Genomic DNA, 18,954 nt, shown 5'->3' with positions numbered 1-18,954 from the left:
GTATGTAATACAATAGGGCAATATAAAGTGGTATGCCAGCATATTATTAGCCACAATTGTTCTATTTGCTGCAGATCTTTTTTTTCTCTTCTCTTGCATTTTCTTCATCTTCTCTTTGTCTACTTCATCATTTGTAAACCATCCATTGCACCATTGCAATTAATTCCGACTTTTGATGCAAGTTGTAATTTCAAGTAATGCCATTTGAATGCGTTCCAAAATAAAGTTTTTCAATCATTTATTTTATGGGTGAAATGCACCAAAAACAACACAAAAAGTTTCGAAAATTGTCCATTTTTGGTCGATTTATGTCGATCACTCGACTATTTTCCGGTGCAGTCTATCTTTTGCTTCATTAAATTGAGTTTTTCTTTCTTTTCGAGACTGGAAAAACTTATTGAGTGCATTTTTTTTAATGATTCTTAAAACGCCAGCTTAATAAAAATATTTTTCTCTTCATTTTCATTTGTCATACAAATAAATATATGTTCCTTGCTTCTTATTCACTGAATCTCCCATCAATTAGACCAGTTTTTAATGATTGTGAGTGCAATAATCAGCGCGACACGGTTCGTACGTACGTAGAAATTCAAAAATCCCGCATTTACAGTCTCGCTTCGACGCAGTAGCAGCTCTACGTAATATTTGACGTTTACACTCAAAACATGTGCTGCGTATCATTTTGACAGTTCACACAATCAGCTCTCCGCATTTCGAATTCCATACATTTAGTTTACGTGCAAATGATAAAACAAACAAAAAACGGCAAATACATTTGATTCAAAAGAATCGGATTGAATTCTTTGATTGAAAATCGTGTTGAATTTTTTTTTTCGATTAGTTTAAAAATGGCATTGATTGAAGAAATACGAGATGAGGATCAGCAACCGGGATCGTCAACGAAGCCCAAGTCAAATATGACGGATGAAGAACGTGCTGCTCTGGTTGAGAAGATGGACAAAGAACTGGATGATTTTATTGATTCGTTGGAGAAACGGGGCTACACGGAAGGTTGGCCTGAAGATCGATGGGAAGAGGTAACATTTAATGCCTGAAAATGACCACTGTGCCAAGGTCTCATCATCTGTTTGTCTCAATAGGAAATGAATAAGCATCCATTTTTCATGAAAGAACCACCAAAACCAGGCGATGAACTGCATCCAATGCTTGAAGGCATTCAACAGTTGAAATACGACCCATTGGAGAATACACTGGAAGATTTGGCATCAACGTACAAAGACGATGGAAACTTTGACATGAAAAATAAAAAGTATCGCATGGCAATTTATAGTTACACCGAAGGATTGAATCAGAAATGTGAAAACATTGAATTGAACGCGTCATTGTATAATAATCGTAGTGCGGCGCATTTCTTTTTGAAAAATTATCGGTAAGAATAGTTTCTTCGAAGCGAAATAAGAAGAAATTTGTGATTTGAAATGTTTTTAACAATTTTTGGCTATTTCGAATGTAGGTCTTCATTTATCGATGCCAAAAAAGCACTCGAACTGAAACCGGACTATGAAAAAGCAGCATTCCGTATGGCTCAGTGCTCGCTACATTTGAAAAAGTACGAGGAATGCATTGATTTGTGCAATAAATACATAAATAAATTTGGTCAAAGTGACAAATGTCTGGAACTACGAAAAAAGGCCCGCGATACGCATTTACAGGAGTTGCGTGATGAGCGGAAAAAACAGAATGAGCAACGGCGCAAAGGTGAAACGCTAAAACGTACAATCGAAGCGCTTAAAACGCGAGGCATTAAATTCGAAGAACAGCTTGACACATCATCGTATGAAGATCTTATTAAGCCACAATACCTACCTCTTGAAGAGCATTCCATTCAAATGACTGACGAAGGCTTTCTACGTTGGCCAGCGATTTTTTGCTATCCAGAATTTGAAATTTGCGACTTTCAACAACAAATCTATGATAATAATACGTAAGTGACGATGAGATTATTGGCATCATAACCTTGTACTGGTGGGTGGGTTGTTTTCAATTTTGATTCATTTCACATTTTTCGTCCACAGAATCAATGATATTTTATGTGATCTGTTTGCGGAACGAATGCCACAGGACAAATCGTATAAATACAAACCCGATACGGTGAATGTGTACTTTGAGAATCGCATCAATGCAACGCTACATCGAGTCGATGTACGGAAAACGATTAAGGAAATCACTGTCGATAAGGAGTGAGTGTCTCATTGCGATGATATGCAATCATGTGCCTTTCTCTCTCTCTCTCTTTCTCAATTTTATTCTAAATGCGCATTCTTTTGATTCTCTTTGTAGCTTCTTGGTGGGCCGTGGCGTTCTTACGTTTCATGTCGTGACCAAAGCATCCGAGGCTGAAAAACGTTTTGTCAGCCAAGAGCGCACACGACTGAATATTATGAAATTTTAACAAAATTATTGTAATTTTTCGGCAAATCTACCATACATATTGTTCTTTTAATTTCTATTTTATTTTTTAATAAATTCTAGGCGATTTTCAATTCATAAACATGCATTTAAATAATTGAATTTGAGTCAATTTGATTGCATTGGTGACGTCCGCTTTACTTTTAGCTGCCGCTTTATTCCGTTTTCACATTTTCAACGCTACATTTATTTCATCGGCAGACCGATTTAAACAAGAGCAAAAATATGATATACGGTTTGACGAGCCACACGTTTGCGCTGCCAACTGTTAATCCGAAGTGTGTTGCGAAATACATTGCGAGAGATACAGATAGAGAGGAAGAAAGAGAGAGAGAGAGCGATCGAGCGAGCGACGAATCATATCTGCGGCGTCTGTGCTATTCTATTAATGAATTGCGTCATCATCGCAAAATTACTACGAATTTAAATGATGACAAATCGAAATACAACAAACGCGAGAGGACACAGTACTGCATGCTTTTCAATACTGTAATAAACGATTCTTTATTGAGTGCGCGCACGCGCGCACTCAATCAATTTATATAATCGAATGAGATTTTCAAATGATTATTCAATACTGAATGAAATGTATGTGTGCCATTTAGTAATCAGTTGATTTGCTGACATACCGATGAAAAAAAAACGTTACTTCGTTATACAAATTGAGCGATTTCAAAGATGCAACAATAAAAGTCACAACATCCTCAGCACTAGGTTTAGGAATTTTATCTCAAAAATGTTTCTTGATTGGAATTTTGGATTGTGTGATGCAAAGAAATATTAGCTCGTTGCTGCCCAACCATCGTGCCTTACAATAAATCACAAAAACGTCCGTGTTTTCATCGACCAGAAAAAAAAACTCGGTCGAAATCACACAGTCAAGAATGAAACGATTCTTAAAGTACGCGATTAGGCTCATTTGCATAAAACACGGTTAACGTATGCTTTGCCGTGGCATTCATTTACAGCGCCACTGCTCTCTTTTCCACTCGTTGGATTCGGTTGCGACGCGCGCGATACAATACACGCAAAAAAAAACACTATACACTACCATGACATGCGTCGCATGTGATGTCATGAATGCCAATGAATGTGTTGAGTGTGTAGTGTCCGTCGTGCCATGTGTATAATGTGTGATGCTCTGTATGTTTTTGCTTGGCGCTCGTTCGTTCGCTTCCAAAGCAGATAGTGTTTCGATTCATGTGAGAACCTAAGCATGTGTATGCAATAACCCTCCAAATCAATCGCAAATTAGACAAATATACGTTCGTTTTATTTTTTTTTGTTTTCATTGTGGGTTTTACTTCATCATTTTGTTGAAACAGAATATGCGTACAAATTGTCAAATATAAAAACTCCATCCGAAGAAGAAAAACAACTCCAAAATTAAATCGAAATTGAGTGTATTTTCAAATCGAATTTGTGTACTTAACACTTGTATTGTGGTATTCTTGTCGCGCCGAAAGATATCACTCGAATATTTGTCATACATATCAACGCGCGAGGCCAATCGACTTTTCAGCGTTCGCACTTCCCTCTCTCTCATTCATTCACTCGCCGACTTCAAATCAGTGAATACGACACAGCCACACGAAACATTATCAGTTTTGGAGTGACAGAAAACAGAGAGAGAGAGAGAGAGAGAGAGAGAACAGAAAAAAATAAAGAAGTCATAAAATTCTATACAGCGTTACACGCTCTTGCAAACTGAAAGGCAGCAACAAAACCTAGGTCAAGCGGCGTTGAAACGCAGTTCTACCAAACGTGTGCATGTCAAAAGACGCAAAGTGGTATTGATTCCGCCGATTTCGATTGTGTGAATGTAACAGACATTTTCGGACCTCAAGAATAAACCACAACAACAACACCAACAACCAACGACAAACATCGATAATTCAAGTGAATAAAAAAGGTGATTTTTTACTTATTTCGGTGTGATTTTTGGTTGTAGAAATAAGAGAACAGTTTTTTTGTTTCTCTACATTGGTGGAAAAATCGTTAATTGAATTTCCTACATCGTTGATGTGCACGAGAACAAAAGTGTCAATCGAATCAATTTCAATTCAATTCAAACCAGAATTAAATCACGACAAGTTTCCAATAATAGCGATTCGAATTGGGAAATTCGATATATAAAAATATTTCTTTTTAAGCTGAAACAATCACGCGATTTCTGAACAAAACAAATATCGTTCCCTGTGTATGTGTGCATATATCTTATCTATTTTACCGTTCGTTGATATTCCGATGCGAAGCAACAGAAAAACAAACATGTCAACATCGGATGAAATTCGAGGAAATAAACACGGAACATAGTACCTCGCACTGACACAAGTAAAAACGTTCTAAATTCATAGAGCAAAGAGCAAACGTTTTTTTTTTCTTCATTTCGTTTGTGTGCCTTTTTTTATCGATGTCATAACATTACACTGACAAATCGAATAATGGTCGATGCAAATGTGTCAAAACGTATTGAGAGACAGCGAGCAAATTAAAAAAAAAACATGGGAACAAATCTTCACTTCAGCAGTTTTCAATGATTAAGTCAGCGGTAGGTTTTGATTGATGTGACTTAAACCATACGTTTCGAACGGCGAGTTATAGTAATACATCGATTTTTTGTGTGATGATTGGCTCATGTTTAAATCCACACAATTTGCGAATAATAACTTCTCGTCCCAAATGCGAAAACATTTTTTTCGACGAAAGGTGTGCGTACCGTGTTTTCGTCTCTTTCGCTTGTGCTCGCCGAATCAGAGTTTGCAGCACATGTGCTGTTGCTGTTGTTGCTGCTGTTGAACGGAATGCATGTCATCTTAAACGAGCAGCTATTTCGTATATATGACACATGACAAATGTCATGAAAACAAATGCGCGCTAACAACAAATCACACACAAAGTATAATTGCACGCAATTTAGTATTGATGCACGACAATAATTATCGCATACCGACTAATATCTCGATTTGTTCAACCTGTTTCATTTCTTGTTTTTGTTCGTTTTTTTTTTATCATCATCACTTAATGCGCAACAAGAAATGTAATCGTTGCAACTATTTAACTAAACAAATCTTTGTTAGTTAATTACACAGTGCATTTTATCCCATCGTGTTTACAGCCAAAATGTAAACAATCACGTTTCGCTTATCGCTTGTAAAATCACTTGATTCCGTTCATTGTATCGAGAAAATGTTTCGAAATTTACTATGAATTGTTTTTCTTTCGTTTTTTTATCTCTTTCACAGGCCTGAAGCACATTCAACACCACCATCTGATTCGTCCGATTATTTCACACATTACCCAACGCCAAAATGCTTAATGATAAGAGAAAAATTCTTGTTAGCACCGGAAACATTCTAAATGTCAACAAAAAGGCCGGCCAAAAAACCAACGAAGAGGTGAGTTATTCTAAAATCGAAAATTATTGAAATTTTGTGTAACGAATCGTTATTAACTCATCGTTGTTCTAAACATTCTAATTGGAAATGACCTTTCAAACTTGAACTAAAATGGGTCCATCCCATTCTCGAATGAAGGTTAAATCTCGGTTTCCAAAAACAATCATCTAAAAAAATACGTGAATGACGACCCAAAACAAAAACAACACCGAAAAAATCGTTTTCCGCAAATTGCAGCCCAATCTAAACTACGATAATCCAAAATTTCCATTTAAATATCAGTCGTTTGGTATTCGGTTTGAGTCATTGCAGTGTAAACGGGAATTTGGATCTATTTTTAAACACTTTACTTTCGAGCCGATTAAACGAAATCATCATTTTCATAAACATGATGACTAATAGAGATGTTATCCCCATTCGAATGAATTAAAATGTAAATATTTTCATATGAAATTCATTATGATCTAAAACAACGGCTTGGTTATTAATAGTTTGTCATGCTGATGCATCAATATGAGGCTGAAATCCATGGGTTTTATAGTGTATTTTTGTAAATGAGAGCGAGTTAGTCATTTCATTCAGATTGATAAAAAAAAAGATATTACAAGCAGTTTATTCCATGTCGGATAATTTTATGGGTGTAAAAGACCGTTTAATGAGATGGACAATTGAAATGGGATCTTCTGCATGTATGTGCGATTGTGCGTGCTTTCATGGCATTTATCTCTCTCTCTCTCTCTCTCTCTCTCTCTCTCTCTCTCTCTCTCTCTTTCTCTCTTTCATAGCCAAAGCCTTAAGCGCCAAATGTATGATTTCAACAACGATAGTTGTTGTACACATTCGATGATTCGTACAAGGTCATCGCTTTCATGGTATAAGTGTGTTTTTTTCCTTTCTGTTGCTCGCCAAACAAAAAAATCGATCAAACTTATGACATCAATTGAATTGAATGTAAAACAGTTAAACCGTTCAACAAATTTCTGGAGTTTTCTGGATGATTTGTAGATGAATGAAATTCAAATGTCATGCACACTCGAGTGGAACAAATATATTGTGAATAAAAAGTCGTCGGAATTTGCTGCATGCCGATTTTCTTTTATCGCATGCGACTCGTGTGACTAATTCGTGTACAAAATCGTAAAAAAGCACATATTTGCTTTCTAGATAATAAGACAATCGATACGACGGCAAATGGTTTAACTCACATGACTTTGAGAGTTTTTTTTTGCTCTATGAATGTTTTGCAAGTCATGGTTGATTTGCACATTTGACTCACTTTTCGGTGTGAAATTACAATGAATTGTGTAATTTTCATGTTTACATTTTTTTTCAAATGACGAATTTTTCTTTATTCATTTCAGCTGTTCGATTGCCTAAATTTAACGATGTCCGATCCGGTGGTTGATACCAAAGCTGGCATTATAGCACGCAGCAATGATGATTTACTGGCCAAAGTGAAGGAATATGAACGAAATGATATTAAAATTGGCGCTAAAGTATTCTTGAATCATTCGGATCCGAACCTATTACATGAGGCCATCGACAGTTTGTTGCAAGTGCTTAAAATCGATCATTTGGATAATTTAATACTGGGCTTTCATCCGTTGGACGGCGCTAAATCCAAATCAAATGGCACTGACAAAACCAATGGATATCAAAATGGTTCGCTGGGATCGTCATTGACAAAAGAGAGCCTATTGACATGGGGTGACACCGCAACGGCCATTGATGAATTGAAAGAATTATGGCAAGTCCTTGAAACCTATGCAGATGATAAACGAATCTGTCAACTGGGCATTGCTGATCTTGATACAGACACACTGATCGAACTGTACACATCGTGCCGCGTTAAACCGACCATTTCACAAATCAATCTGAGCGCATGCTGTGTTGTGCCACCATCGATGCAAGAATTTTGCGCCAAAAACGAAATTCAACTACTCACGCACAGCGATTCTGAAGGTAATTTACTCATTTTTGTTGAAATCAATTGGAAATTTACATCCAAAAACCGATCAACCAGAATAAATGTCGATAACAATTTTTCTCATATTTTGGTTTTGTACCCATTTCACAGTGCTCATCACTAAAGATTCATTCAACGAAATAAACAGCAATCTTCTCCAACCATTCACACCAACGTGGACGTCACGCTATCAAGTACACATAAAATGCCGTGGCGTTTTAACTGCCAGAGGATTCCTAATGGGAGCTGCACGTGACTGAATCACACCAGTTTTTTCTTGATAAAAAATAGAAGTTAGATGTTCAATTTTATCGTAAATCGTTAATTGTGCTTTCAATTAAAATTGCACTTCCTTCGGATATTTGAAACAATTCCAAATGAAATGTAGAACATTTTTGATGGAACCGAATTGTGATTTGAAGAAAAACCAACAGGAAAACCAACGCTATTTCGATCCCAATCTAAATTTGTTTCAAAATTTTGTTTTGTATTTAATAAAAAAATGTGAATTGGTGATGCACTAGCATGTTAGCAAAAAAAAAAGAATTATTATCAAAATGAATACATAAATTAGAATGCAAATCCAAAAAAAAGAAAAAAAAATCCTACACAAAAAAAATAAATGAAAAAATAAATAAATAGTAGTACCTGCAATCAAATTGTTAACTAAATCGTTTGACGAATGAATAGCAAATGAATGTCATTCTTTGACCTTCGGCAAAAGAAAGCGAATTGATTTCATATTTTAAAAGAAGAAAAAAGTATTACTAGATTTTATCACAATACAAAGAATTCAAATGAGTTTATCAGCAAAGCCGATTTTATCATCACAATTGAATGTTGTTGATAAAAAAAAAACAGCCAAAATTTCCGGCGCCGATAGTTTTTGTATTGTAGTTACTGAACATCCAATCGTTTCTGCATCTTTTTAAATAGATTGTAATAATTTGTGCGAGAATGAATGAGAAGAAGCGAGAAAAAAAACGAATTTAATATTAACATAAGAGCCAATGCATGCTATTTGTATCTTACTTTTATGTTTGAGTTTTTTTTTTACATATTTTGGGCCAAGAGTAACAAAAACAATGAGAGAGCCCAAATGGGTGATGTCTTTATTTTTTATTTTACGAATACTTATACACATACACTATTTTTCTGTTTCGATATTTTTTCACAAACAAGTTTCAAATGCAATGAATAAAAACAATTTCCTATTTTTATGCTCATTTTTTAAGCCTAACTTGGGTTTTGTTTCACTTTGTTTTTTTTTTCTCGTTAAATTGCGCCAAGAAATGTTCGTTTTGTTCAAAAATGGTTCTTATTGTTTTAAAACGGTCTTTATTGTTGCAAAATGAACGACAAAAAAAATACTCTCCTTTGTTTTGAAAAGGTTTATGACGGGTAAAAGAGGAAAAAGAATACAATTTTCATTCATTTCAAATGCGCCACAAGTGAAATACTTTGACCGACTATTGTATCTACCATTTATTGTTCTTCTGGAGGAAAAATTCTGTCGAAATTCAGGTACAAATCGAAGGAAAACCAAATTGTGCAAAACAAGGTGAGTGTGTACAGTGAGTAAGTACCTTTTGAAATAATGTACAAAAAAAAGTACCTCTTTTGCTGATCTTATCTCATTTATTCAAATCAATTGTTACCTTGCATATTGAAAAGAGAGTATTTGCCAGGAATTAAAAGGAAATATTTGCTTTTCACCAATTCTCCGAAAGACACTCACACCCACATACACATACAGAGTGTTATACAAGCCAGTGTTGGGCTCTATCCGAATGCTTCAAATAGTTATACAGCGAAGAAGCGTCTGGAATATGCTTTAAATCAAACACAGATAAGAAATCATCCATCGATTGTTATTTTTCTTTCGAAAAGAAAAGCACAGAGCCTGGCTTATTTCATCGGTTGCACTAGAATCGTCGGCCCGGTTTGAATTTATGACGCGCGCTCAAAACAAATGAAAATCATATAATATATCGAATCATCAAATTTATGTGGATTTAACAAACTTATGACGAACGGTTGTTACTTTTTTTTTCATTCATTCCCTTCTGCTTGATTGTCAAACCATCTGTCGATTCAAATAATTCATCGAAAGAAGAAGAAAAAAAAGGTATGATAAGAGAAGAGGGAAAAAACTCATCAAAAATGGAGATGGAAAACCGACAAACTGCAGTCGATTATTTGTGATTTTACGTTTAGTTGTGCGCCGGCTCAACAGCATCAGATCGGTGGTGAAGAAAAAAAAACGAAGGAGCAAAACAAATGAAAATAGATTAAGGAACAATAATAGTGTCATAAAAGTATCTTAACGCTTCAAAATATCGACGAAAAAACGTCGTTCAAGGCAAAATAATAACAAAAACCGAAGAAGAAGGCAACGAAAAAAAAAATGAAAAAAAGAATTTCTCACCACATATGCTCTCTTATTTCGGAAATTGAACCGACACGACCTAGCTCGCTTCGAATAGGATGTGGGAGACAAAGACGGAAATACCATTTTTCTATATCGGCCGATTTGTACGGGTTTCTGGTTTAATACTATATCAACCAATTAATGTGTGCTATGTTGCACACACGGGTGCAATGTTCAATTCAACCACACATCTTTTTCGATTCATCAAATCACGCGCATTGTGTGCGTACGACAATATCGAACAATGGCAAAAATGAAACTCATCCGACGTCATTCAATAACACACTCACACAAGCACACCAAAAATTATTGAAGAGATTTCTTTTCCTTCTGTCGGAGGATTCAGCTGTTTGGTATGGCGCGCCGACGAAGACGAAACCGATGGTGTGACGGTTCTATTACCGAAAAATAAAATCGTGTCACACTCTCGAAAGAAATGAATAATATGAACAGGAAAAAAATAACGTTACAAAAAAAAATAAAAACCTTCGTATAGCACGAACCAAAGGAATAGGAGCAACATGTAATAACGGACCGAGAATGAAAAGAGGAGAAGAGAAAATGAAAGACTATTCAAATACGGTATTTGCTGAACATATTGTGTTTCTAGTGAAGGTTTTTTTTTTCGTTCGAAAGGTTTATGTATCGATTCGAGTCAATGTTACCAAAGGGTCTTAATGTTGATTGGTGTTGTTGCTGCTTGTCTCCTTGTATCAACATCGTAGAAAAGTATATAACAATTAATTTTTAAAGGTGCACTTTGTAGTCGGTAACAAGCAAAACGTTCATTGGCAATGCCATATAATTTGTTGTTGTTTTTGGTGTGCTGGGCCGAGCTGGGATGTGTGTATTTGCGTTGAATGGCATGCATACACACATATTACGGCTATGGTTTTTAGTCTTATTCCTATGTTTCTCCTAGTTTTCTATACCGGATCCGGAGTGCACTCTACATGTAGATAGAGAAGTAGGTATATTGAAGGTACCGTTGACGGCACCATGTGGACATATATGACACACACAAACGCACACACTCGCACAATGCACACAACAATAATTCTCGCACTCGGTTGCTGTTGTGTTTTTCTTTGCACACGCACAAACACACTGTATATGCGCGCCTCGAGTTCCGAGTTACCCTTATGCTCGATCACTTCTGTTTACATTATTTTGGTTTTGATGCTGCTGCCATCGATACCGTTTGCACTGTTTGCTGTGAATCAATCGAGTTTCTTCCTTTCGAATCGTTGTTATTGTTTTTCGTCTCTTCGACTGTATTTTGGGCCAAAGTTTACGAATAGTTTTTTCTAAATTTGTATAGAGAGAATTGATCCAAAGTGAAATTGCCAAAAAATAAGAAATTATTTAAATAAAATACGGAATAAATTCGGAAGATTATGTTAAAGTTCAACCGATCTGTTGCCTAGAAACGACAACGGTGTGTATCAATTGGCGCTCATTTGATTCAAGTGCAGTTGAATTGAAGAAAGTCGAGATTGATTCCGTTGCAAATTCAAACGAAGAGTTTCAAACGTAGATTTGAGAGAAGAGTTTTAGAAAAAGAGCTCAGAAATCCTATTTATTAAGGATTGCGCCAAAAAAAAAAATCAACCGAAATTCAAAAGATGTCATCGAATAATTGCAAACAATTCTCGCCGGAGGATTCAAAGCAGGATGAATCGGCGACGGAAACGAGTGAAAATCGTGAGAAAAAAGTCTGTTTCATTTGCGGCGGTCGCACCACATTAATAATCAATATTCATGAGCCGCGTTGTGGCCCAAACATGATCGATGTGATAAGTGAAAAGTTTAAAATGCGACCACTGAACGATGATAAGTTCTTGTGCTACAGTTGCAATAATTGGCTAATCAATTGGTACACGGTGCAAAAGAAGAGCGATGATAGTAGTCACGAAGATGCACAAGAACAGACCACATCATCCACAATGTCAGCAGCAATTACAGCCAATGCGCACGGCAAACAAACCGCAACGAAAACAAGTGGTAAGTAGTAACCGAATATTTATGTATAATGCGTATGACGAATTAAGGCTGACTCTAAATTGAAAGCATATACATATGCGCCAGAAAAGACTGTCGGCTTGAGTGTGTGTGTGTGTGTGTTTTTTTTCGGTTATCGTTGCCGTGGTCGGTTATGGTGTTGTTGTTGTTGATCTCATTATTGTTTTTATTGTCGCGTGCGCGCTAGACACAATACAAAATGTGCAGCTGTTCGCATAATAATCATGGAGCGCTCACCTCTTGTGTCCCACTGAACACACTTTATAGGTTCAGCGTACATATATAAATGCATATACATAAACGATCAACAGCCAAAAGAAATACAGCGGATCAAAATAATAATTTTGGTTAACATTTTTTTTTCTCTTTAATTTTCCCAGATGATCATCGACATTGCACCGATGCGAATGAGTTGATTATCGTCAGCGATGATGATGAGGAGAACGTGGAAAATGTGGATGTAAACAATGTGATTCAAACGCTACGGGATCGATTGAAAAAATATCTATACTATCCAAACAAGCAGAAGTGTAATGATCTCAGTGAATTGAATGCACATCCACAGGCCGCTACAATCATCGAATTGAATGGCACACCGGACATGCACAGGAACTGTGAACGCTGCGGCAAATTAATTAGAAAACATTCGAATCGAATGCATAGCCGACAACGAACACTGTGCCGAACCTGTAGGTTTTCAATGCGAAGCAATGGAAAATTATCAGCACGTCTCAAAATTCCCACATATCATTTGACACGCTCACAATATCGACGGCAAAAAACTCATATGTCGCAACCATTATCGACACTCAAACGTTCCGAATCGTTTGGCAATCGCATCAATATTTTCAAAAAATTACAACAATTGGGCACATCCATTTACTATGAAAACAATGGATGCAGAGGGAAACGGCATGAATTAAGCCAGCACATGACATCGATACCACATGAAATGGATATCAGTGAACACAATACAATACAACCGAACATGGCTTGGAAACGACCAAATGAATCAAATGAAATCCTAATGACATTCAATACCGTCGTTACGGAAGTATTTCCGATCGATCAGTTGTACAACTATGATCGACCAACTGATCAAATGCCAAATGCACCAAACGATTTCAATATTCAAGACATTTTAAGAAATGTACCCAAATCACTGACCATCACTATTGCGTAGCACACGCATTTCATGAAACACGATCATTCAGTCAGATCGGCCCGACGAGGAGTGCGCGTAGGGTTTCAGGGATTGTATACACCAAAGCACATTTATAGACTGATTTTATGTTATTATTCAGATTTTTTGTTTTAAAAATTTTTTGTGACTTACACCACAGGCCGAAATGATGGAAACACATATAAACAATGTGATTTCTATATTTATTTGATCATTTTCAGCCCAAAATCGGTATTGCATATGGAAACTTATTGAAATTCTGATCAGCATGTGCAGCAAGCGACTTTGTGGAATGTTGATAAATTTATTGTAATAACATTCATATTGGCTGAATGGCAATTTCTCCTAAATTATAACTCATATCAAAAAAAATTTAATGGTTAAAAAAAATTTCTCTGCTTTTTTTCACACAACAACATTTTCATTGATTTGTCAACAAATGTTAGCGTAAAATGTAATTGCAAATGCCTTTTCTCCACCTTTGTACACATTGTTTTTTTTTAATTGATAATTATGAATTGAATTGTGGTCAGTTCCACGTAGTAGTAATAAATTACATTGTTTTCTTCCCACATAACGAGTGCATGAATATTGAATACTGATGTTGTTTTTGTTTGTAATTTCAAATAAACCGAAATTAAATAAATATTTATTTTTTTGATAATATTTTTTGTTTTTTCCTGTTTTGGTTGATCAAAATCTTTGATTGTCAAAATCAACAACTATAATTCTCGGAATCATTTTGATGAAACTTCATTTTTGGATATGCTCATTAGTGTTCCACAAAGTATGTCGAACAACAAATATTCAATTCAGCAATTGCTTGCGTTTAATTTCGCTCTTTAACTACAGCTTTGCACATAGTTCAAAATTCAAATTTGGTTCATTTCTCTTCTCAGGACAATATCATTTTTATGATATAAATCTTGATAGCTATGCATTGAAAAAAGAACGTTGGTTAACTTGAAAATTTGCTCGAGCGCATAAACAGTTCATATGATATACATAGCCGGTTTGTATAGTATACTGTATACAAGCCGGCCATCACTTGGCCCGGCTGATCTAATAATAAAAAATGAAAAATGTGTATGAAAAGTTCGACAGTTTGACACTAGATATAATCGATTTTCAAAAGTGAGGACCTTTTTTTTTTTTTAGGTCTTAATTTTTTTTTTGACACCCATTTATAAATTTTCAGACCCCCATTAATAAATTTTTCACCCCCTCTTTGGCAAAATCATTTTACACACCCCCCCCCCTAGAATTTTTGACCTTGCACACGTCTGAGCTTGATCCACTCACATGTCAATGATCTGGCGAGCTTGATGTAACTGTGTTAGTAATTGCTCTGTAGTCAATAGCTCGTATAGGATAACATTAGGATTCTTTTAACGTTTTAATTTCGTAATCATTTTCACTGTAGCGTAAAGCTTCGTCTGCCATCTCTTTTTCACTCATTTCGAAATCGTAGGAGTTGTCTTAGCAATCAATTTTGCTTTCTTCTTCTTCTTCCTCATAACATTCGACGCTTTCATCCTCCCCCAGTTGGGGTTCATTGTCATTTCCCGAGTCACTTCCTTCGTTGTTATCAATATCTTTGCTGACAGGAGCCAGTTTCCCATATTTCTTGTTCTTTCTGAAGCTTCTTTGTTGTTCTTTGATAGGTTGTCCAAAATCAGTTGTTATGACAATATGATTCGATTCAAAATTTTCTCGTTCAAGACTCATTTTGACTTCACTTGCCATTTTAGCACGCACCAGACGAATCAGATCCAAGTACAGAATTTTATTCTTTTATTTAATAGGTAATTATTTCTTTGTGCGTTAATTTGTTTGTGATAAATGCTCACTTTTCAATATACACGGTAACAATTGATTTGAATGAATGGAAAAAGATCAGCAAAAATTCTTCCTTCAAAAATTTCTGAATAAATGCAGAATTTGCGCTGCAAATACCAAAGACATACAAATCAAACGTTTACAATTCAATAATATCATTTTTATTCAATACATATTATTTTGTTGGTTTTCGTTTTTTTTTTCAATGTGAATGTGTGAGTTAATTTAATCGATTTGTCGGAGCGCGAAAATGTTCAAGCACACATTAAGAAATAATCAAACCAACAACAAGAAAAACGGTTTATTTCTCATAGAACCACAACTGCCGAGTTAGCATCGTCGTAATGCATGGAATTTGTTTTTTGATCGGATTGTCGTTACTATTCGATTCGAAGTCAATATCCTTGGCCACACGTTGACACACAAAGGTGAGCAGCGTTAGAATATCATGTTTTTTTGCACTTTGCTTGAGCTCCAGACACAAACACTGCACAAACCATGAACCTTTATTGGTGTTTCGCCATGAGTAGAAACCTAAATTTAAAACAATAAAATCGGACATGAGTAATTCATTTTATACAATAAATGTAGATTAGAAACATAAATATCGCAGGAAAAATGCGCAAGACTTTGATAAGATTATTTGATGACTGATTTTTTTTCACTGAGTCGTAAAAGAGAAACCGCATAAAACGTATATTTTCTTCTTTTTCGATGATTAGTTTTTCTAAACAGATTTTTCTTTTGTTTTTTTTTTATATGTGTAATCAATCTTTCACGATCTAAATTTATCCTTTACAAAAACAAAATAATCTTATCTTGCGTGCATTCGCATTTTTTGTCGTCATATATACACACCGGGTATTGTGGAATAGGCGATGAGAAAATCGGCATGGATTGGAATTTTGCACTCCTTCGATTTGTCATCACTACTATCGGTTTCCGTGCGGCTGAGTGTGTTGTTTCCTTCCGATCGATCACCTTGACAAGCCTGGATAAAGAACAGCTTTGGTTTGCCAGCCAATGTGGGGCATTCCGGTGCAGTGAAATATTTCCATATATTTTCGAGCCTGTAATGCGTATCTTTGGCATAGATGTAACCCAATTCACCGTGCGACAAAATTGATATCAATAAACAGTCATGTTCCGAATGATCAGAGTTGGCAACTGTAATGAGAACGATGTCACCCCAAAAAAGAACAAACACAAATTGCAAATTAATAGAGTTCCAAGTGAATGAATTGCGAGCCAAATTCAAAAGCAGTAAATTTGATGGACAAGGACAAGAACAAGGCCAAGGTTGATTTCATTCATTTGGTTCTTATATCAGTTTTCAGAATATGCCAAAAAAGAAATAAACGATTATTGGTCTCTTTCTCGATAGATTTAAACATGTTGGAGTGTGTATGCTTGATAAGCGAAATACTACTCACTTTTTCTAATTTCCTGGTGAATATCGGCCTCACTTAAATCCTTGTGTACCACAACATCAAACTGGAGTGTCTCTAGTGTGTGTCTTAGATTTTCGCAGTCAACATTGGTGCCAGTACGTGAGTTCAATGACGATATATCAAAGTGCTCATGGTTGAAAATAATGGCCATACCCCGTTTTTTGTGTCTCATATTGTACTCGAATGCATTCCATTCAGTTGGCATACGTGCGACGCGCGCTGCGTTTGAATGATTTCGGCTGCATTGATTGCACATGATGTGTATGCGTTGTTGGTGGAGGTGGCGGAGGTGGTGGAATGTGTGCAGTCAAACAGCATGACGGTTTAACATCAGCGCGAAGGGCAAATCCGTAGTGAGTAACATCGTAGCACATTAATTTCAAGTATGCAACAAAACGAGTGAGCGAGAAAAAAAAAACGATAAATCGAAAATCATTCGTTGAAATATTCGTAATTTCGTTTTTGTTTTGTGCACGTTTATAAGAAAAAATGGATAAAACTTACGTCATGCCACCAGGCAATGCATCAGTTGTATCGTTTTTGCTCTCTGCATTGCCATCGATCGGTGTTCCTTCTATCGGTGAACTCATTGTAACTTGTTTGTTTGCTTTTTACCTGAAACATTGAAACAAAACGCATTTTTTTATCTTTACACACGGAACGGATCTCATCTCTTGAAACAACAACATTGGCAAAGGTTAAAATGTACTTTTGCCCGTTCAAACAATTTTTTCTTCACAGAATTCTTCTTTATTTCTGCATTTTCGTCCAAATTACACTTATTGCACTCTAAAATTTAGCAACGGCATGAATCAGTTAGAAACAGGTAATAACATCAACTACACACGCATACACGCAACGCAACGTTAACAGAGTGAGTCTAAGCCTCAAAAAAATATTTCCTTAACCTATTTATGATTCCTACATAAAATCAGCAACTGTTCTGTATGCTGCTTCTTTTTCTCTCTTCCTCTCTATTGCCATTTCGTTCACAGAAATGGTGGTTTCTTCGTATACAGGATTAATCATGCTCAAGAGCAATAAACAAAAGAAGCATAGTTTCCAGTTTTATCTACTCAATGCTGATATTTTATCAAAGTGAAATGAGTTTTTTCCTGCATTTCATACGCAATTCTTGATCATATTTTTTTTTAGGCCAACGGAACAGAATTTCTACATTTTTTTGTTTTGGAATGCTACAGACAGAATTTACGTGAACACACGCGATGGAAATTCCAAAACGTTCGATTCGCAAGAATTTTAGGTGTTTATTACAAACGCATTTCAATGCACACAAAACGAGGGAATTGAATTGCATCAAACGATAAATGCCAAATGATTGTGTTATTGAGATTTCTACACACACTTCAATTGAAATGGTGATTTTATTGAGAGAAAAAACATGTACGCAATAAAATACTTACGAAACGATTAATGCACTTTGTTTAAAAATTACATAAAATCTTTTGAACACGTTTAAGTAAATTGAAAATTGAGCAAAAGAAGGAGAAAAAAAACCAACAAAAATTAAAATAGAGAGAAAACTCTTACCTACTTGCTTCGTTTAGTCTCACAACAATGAAAGAACATTTAAACTGACACAACCAAATTGTTTGCTGTCGAACTTTGTCCCGCTCACACCAACTGTCACACTGACTCGTTCGTGCACGAATTGAGAGAGATGTTGTTCGCAGTAAACTCAGTTTAGATGTTCTTTAATTTATTTAATTCAATGATTTCTATAACATGTTTTCTTGGTGGGAGAAAGTATGAGTCAAGAAAAAAAATAACTTCACCATGAAACTCCACCCTATTTGATAAACGGCCGACGATTCTAGTGGAACCGATAAAATGAGCAATCTCTGTGCTCTTTTTTTAAGAAAAAAAAATCAATCTGTTGGATATTTGAAAGGAAGCAACTACACGTTTTGGAAGCTTCTGAACGACTGAATTTATCTTCACTTTTTCAAATGTTCTTTGTTTGTTTGTCTATCCCACTCTTGCTTTCTCCCTTCTAGTCTCCCTTTTCTCTCTTTTGTTTTTGCGTTTTATTGATGCAAAACGTAGAAAGTTAGCTCCTTGAAAGGTTAAATAGAATTTGAACATCGGCCCATCCATTTGCTATTATTTCAGAAAAAAAATCTTCCTTCAAAAATTTATGAAATGTCAAATTTGCGCTGCGAATATCAAAAAAGAGTGGAGGACATAATGCCCCAGGCAGACAGTATGATTTT

The 18,954-nt window shown here is 35.7% G+C and overlaps 4 protein-coding genes across 8 annotated transcripts; 3 read left to right on the top strand and 1 right to left on the bottom strand.

Moving 5' to 3' along the window:
* The first annotated feature begins 679 nt into the window (after nucleotides 1-679).
* LOC129576787 (DNA polymerase interacting tetratricopeptide repeat-containing, protein of 47 kDa) lies at nucleotides 680-3,141 on the top strand. Its single transcript, XM_055462491.1, has 6 exons — nucleotides 680-1,037; nucleotides 1,101-1,390; nucleotides 1,475-1,945; nucleotides 2,037-2,201; nucleotides 2,302-2,423; nucleotides 2,494-3,141. Exons 1-5 carry the CDS (start codon nucleotides 849-851, stop codon nucleotides 2,411-2,413), a joined length of 1,227 nt encoding a protein of 408 aa, XP_055318466.1. The 5' UTR covers nucleotides 680-848; the 3' UTR covers nucleotides 2,414-2,423; nucleotides 2,494-3,141.
* A 386-nt stretch (nucleotides 3,142-3,527) lies between these two features.
* Nucleotides 3,528-9,020, top strand: LOC129576793 (glutamate--cysteine ligase regulatory subunit). Of its 3 annotated transcripts, none has more exons than XM_055462500.1 (4): nucleotides 3,528-4,342; nucleotides 5,676-5,828; nucleotides 7,190-7,790; nucleotides 7,906-9,020. In XM_055462500.1, the coding sequence occupies exons 2-4, from the start codon at nucleotides 5,742-5,744 to the stop codon at nucleotides 8,052-8,054; spliced, it is 837 nt and encodes a 278-aa protein (XP_055318475.1). In that variant the 5' UTR covers nucleotides 3,528-4,342; nucleotides 5,676-5,741; the 3' UTR covers nucleotides 8,055-9,020. The 3 variants fall into 3 exon arrangements, with proteins under 3 accessions (XP_055318475.1, XP_055318476.1, XP_055318478.1); XM_055462501.1 differs by having other exon boundaries at nucleotides 3,609-4,981; XM_055462503.1 differs by lacking the exon at nucleotides 3,528-4,342 and adding an exon at nucleotides 5,354-5,555.
* Nucleotides 9,021-11,409: 2,389 nt separating this feature from the next.
* Nucleotides 11,410-14,154, top strand: LOC129576788 (uncharacterized). Its single transcript, XM_055462492.1, has 2 exons — nucleotides 11,410-12,229; nucleotides 12,628-14,154. The coding sequence occupies exons 1-2, from the start codon at nucleotides 11,851-11,853 to the stop codon at nucleotides 13,428-13,430; spliced, it is 1,182 nt and encodes a 393-aa protein (XP_055318467.1). The 5' UTR covers nucleotides 11,410-11,850; the 3' UTR covers nucleotides 13,431-14,154.
* A 1,253-nt stretch (nucleotides 14,155-15,407) lies between these two features.
* LOC129576791 (caspase-like) lies at nucleotides 15,408-18,704 on the bottom strand. 3 transcript variants are annotated; one of them, XM_055462499.1, is made up of 5 exons: nucleotides 18,517-18,704; nucleotides 17,225-17,335; nucleotides 16,703-16,959; nucleotides 16,128-16,436; nucleotides 15,408-15,803 (listed from the first exon to the last, which is right to left on the bottom strand). In XM_055462499.1, exons 2-5 carry the CDS (start codon nucleotides 17,308-17,310, stop codon nucleotides 15,571-15,573), a joined length of 885 nt encoding a protein of 294 aa, XP_055318474.1. In that variant the 5' UTR covers nucleotides 17,311-17,335; nucleotides 18,517-18,704; the 3' UTR covers nucleotides 15,408-15,570. The 3 variants fall into 3 exon arrangements, with proteins under 3 accessions (XP_055318474.1, XP_055318472.1, XP_055318473.1); XM_055462497.1 differs by lacking the exon at nucleotides 18,517-18,704 and adding an exon at nucleotides 18,272-18,414; XM_055462498.1 differs by lacking the exon at nucleotides 18,517-18,704 and adding an exon at nucleotides 18,276-18,401.
* Between the last annotated feature and the right edge of the window lie 250 nt (nucleotides 18,705-18,954).

Source organism: Sitodiplosis mosellana, unplaced genomic scaffold (genome assembly GCF_009176505.1).
Source record: "Sitodiplosis mosellana isolate CC-2019 unplaced genomic scaffold, AAFC_SMos_1.0 Smas_scaffold_6191, whole genome shotgun sequence".
Lineage (NCBI taxonomy): Eukaryota > Metazoa > Arthropoda > Insecta > Diptera > Cecidomyiidae > Sitodiplosis > Sitodiplosis mosellana.
The sequence above is the reverse complement of the archived record's forward strand: the minus strand, read 5'-3'. Positions and strand labels throughout refer to the sequence as shown.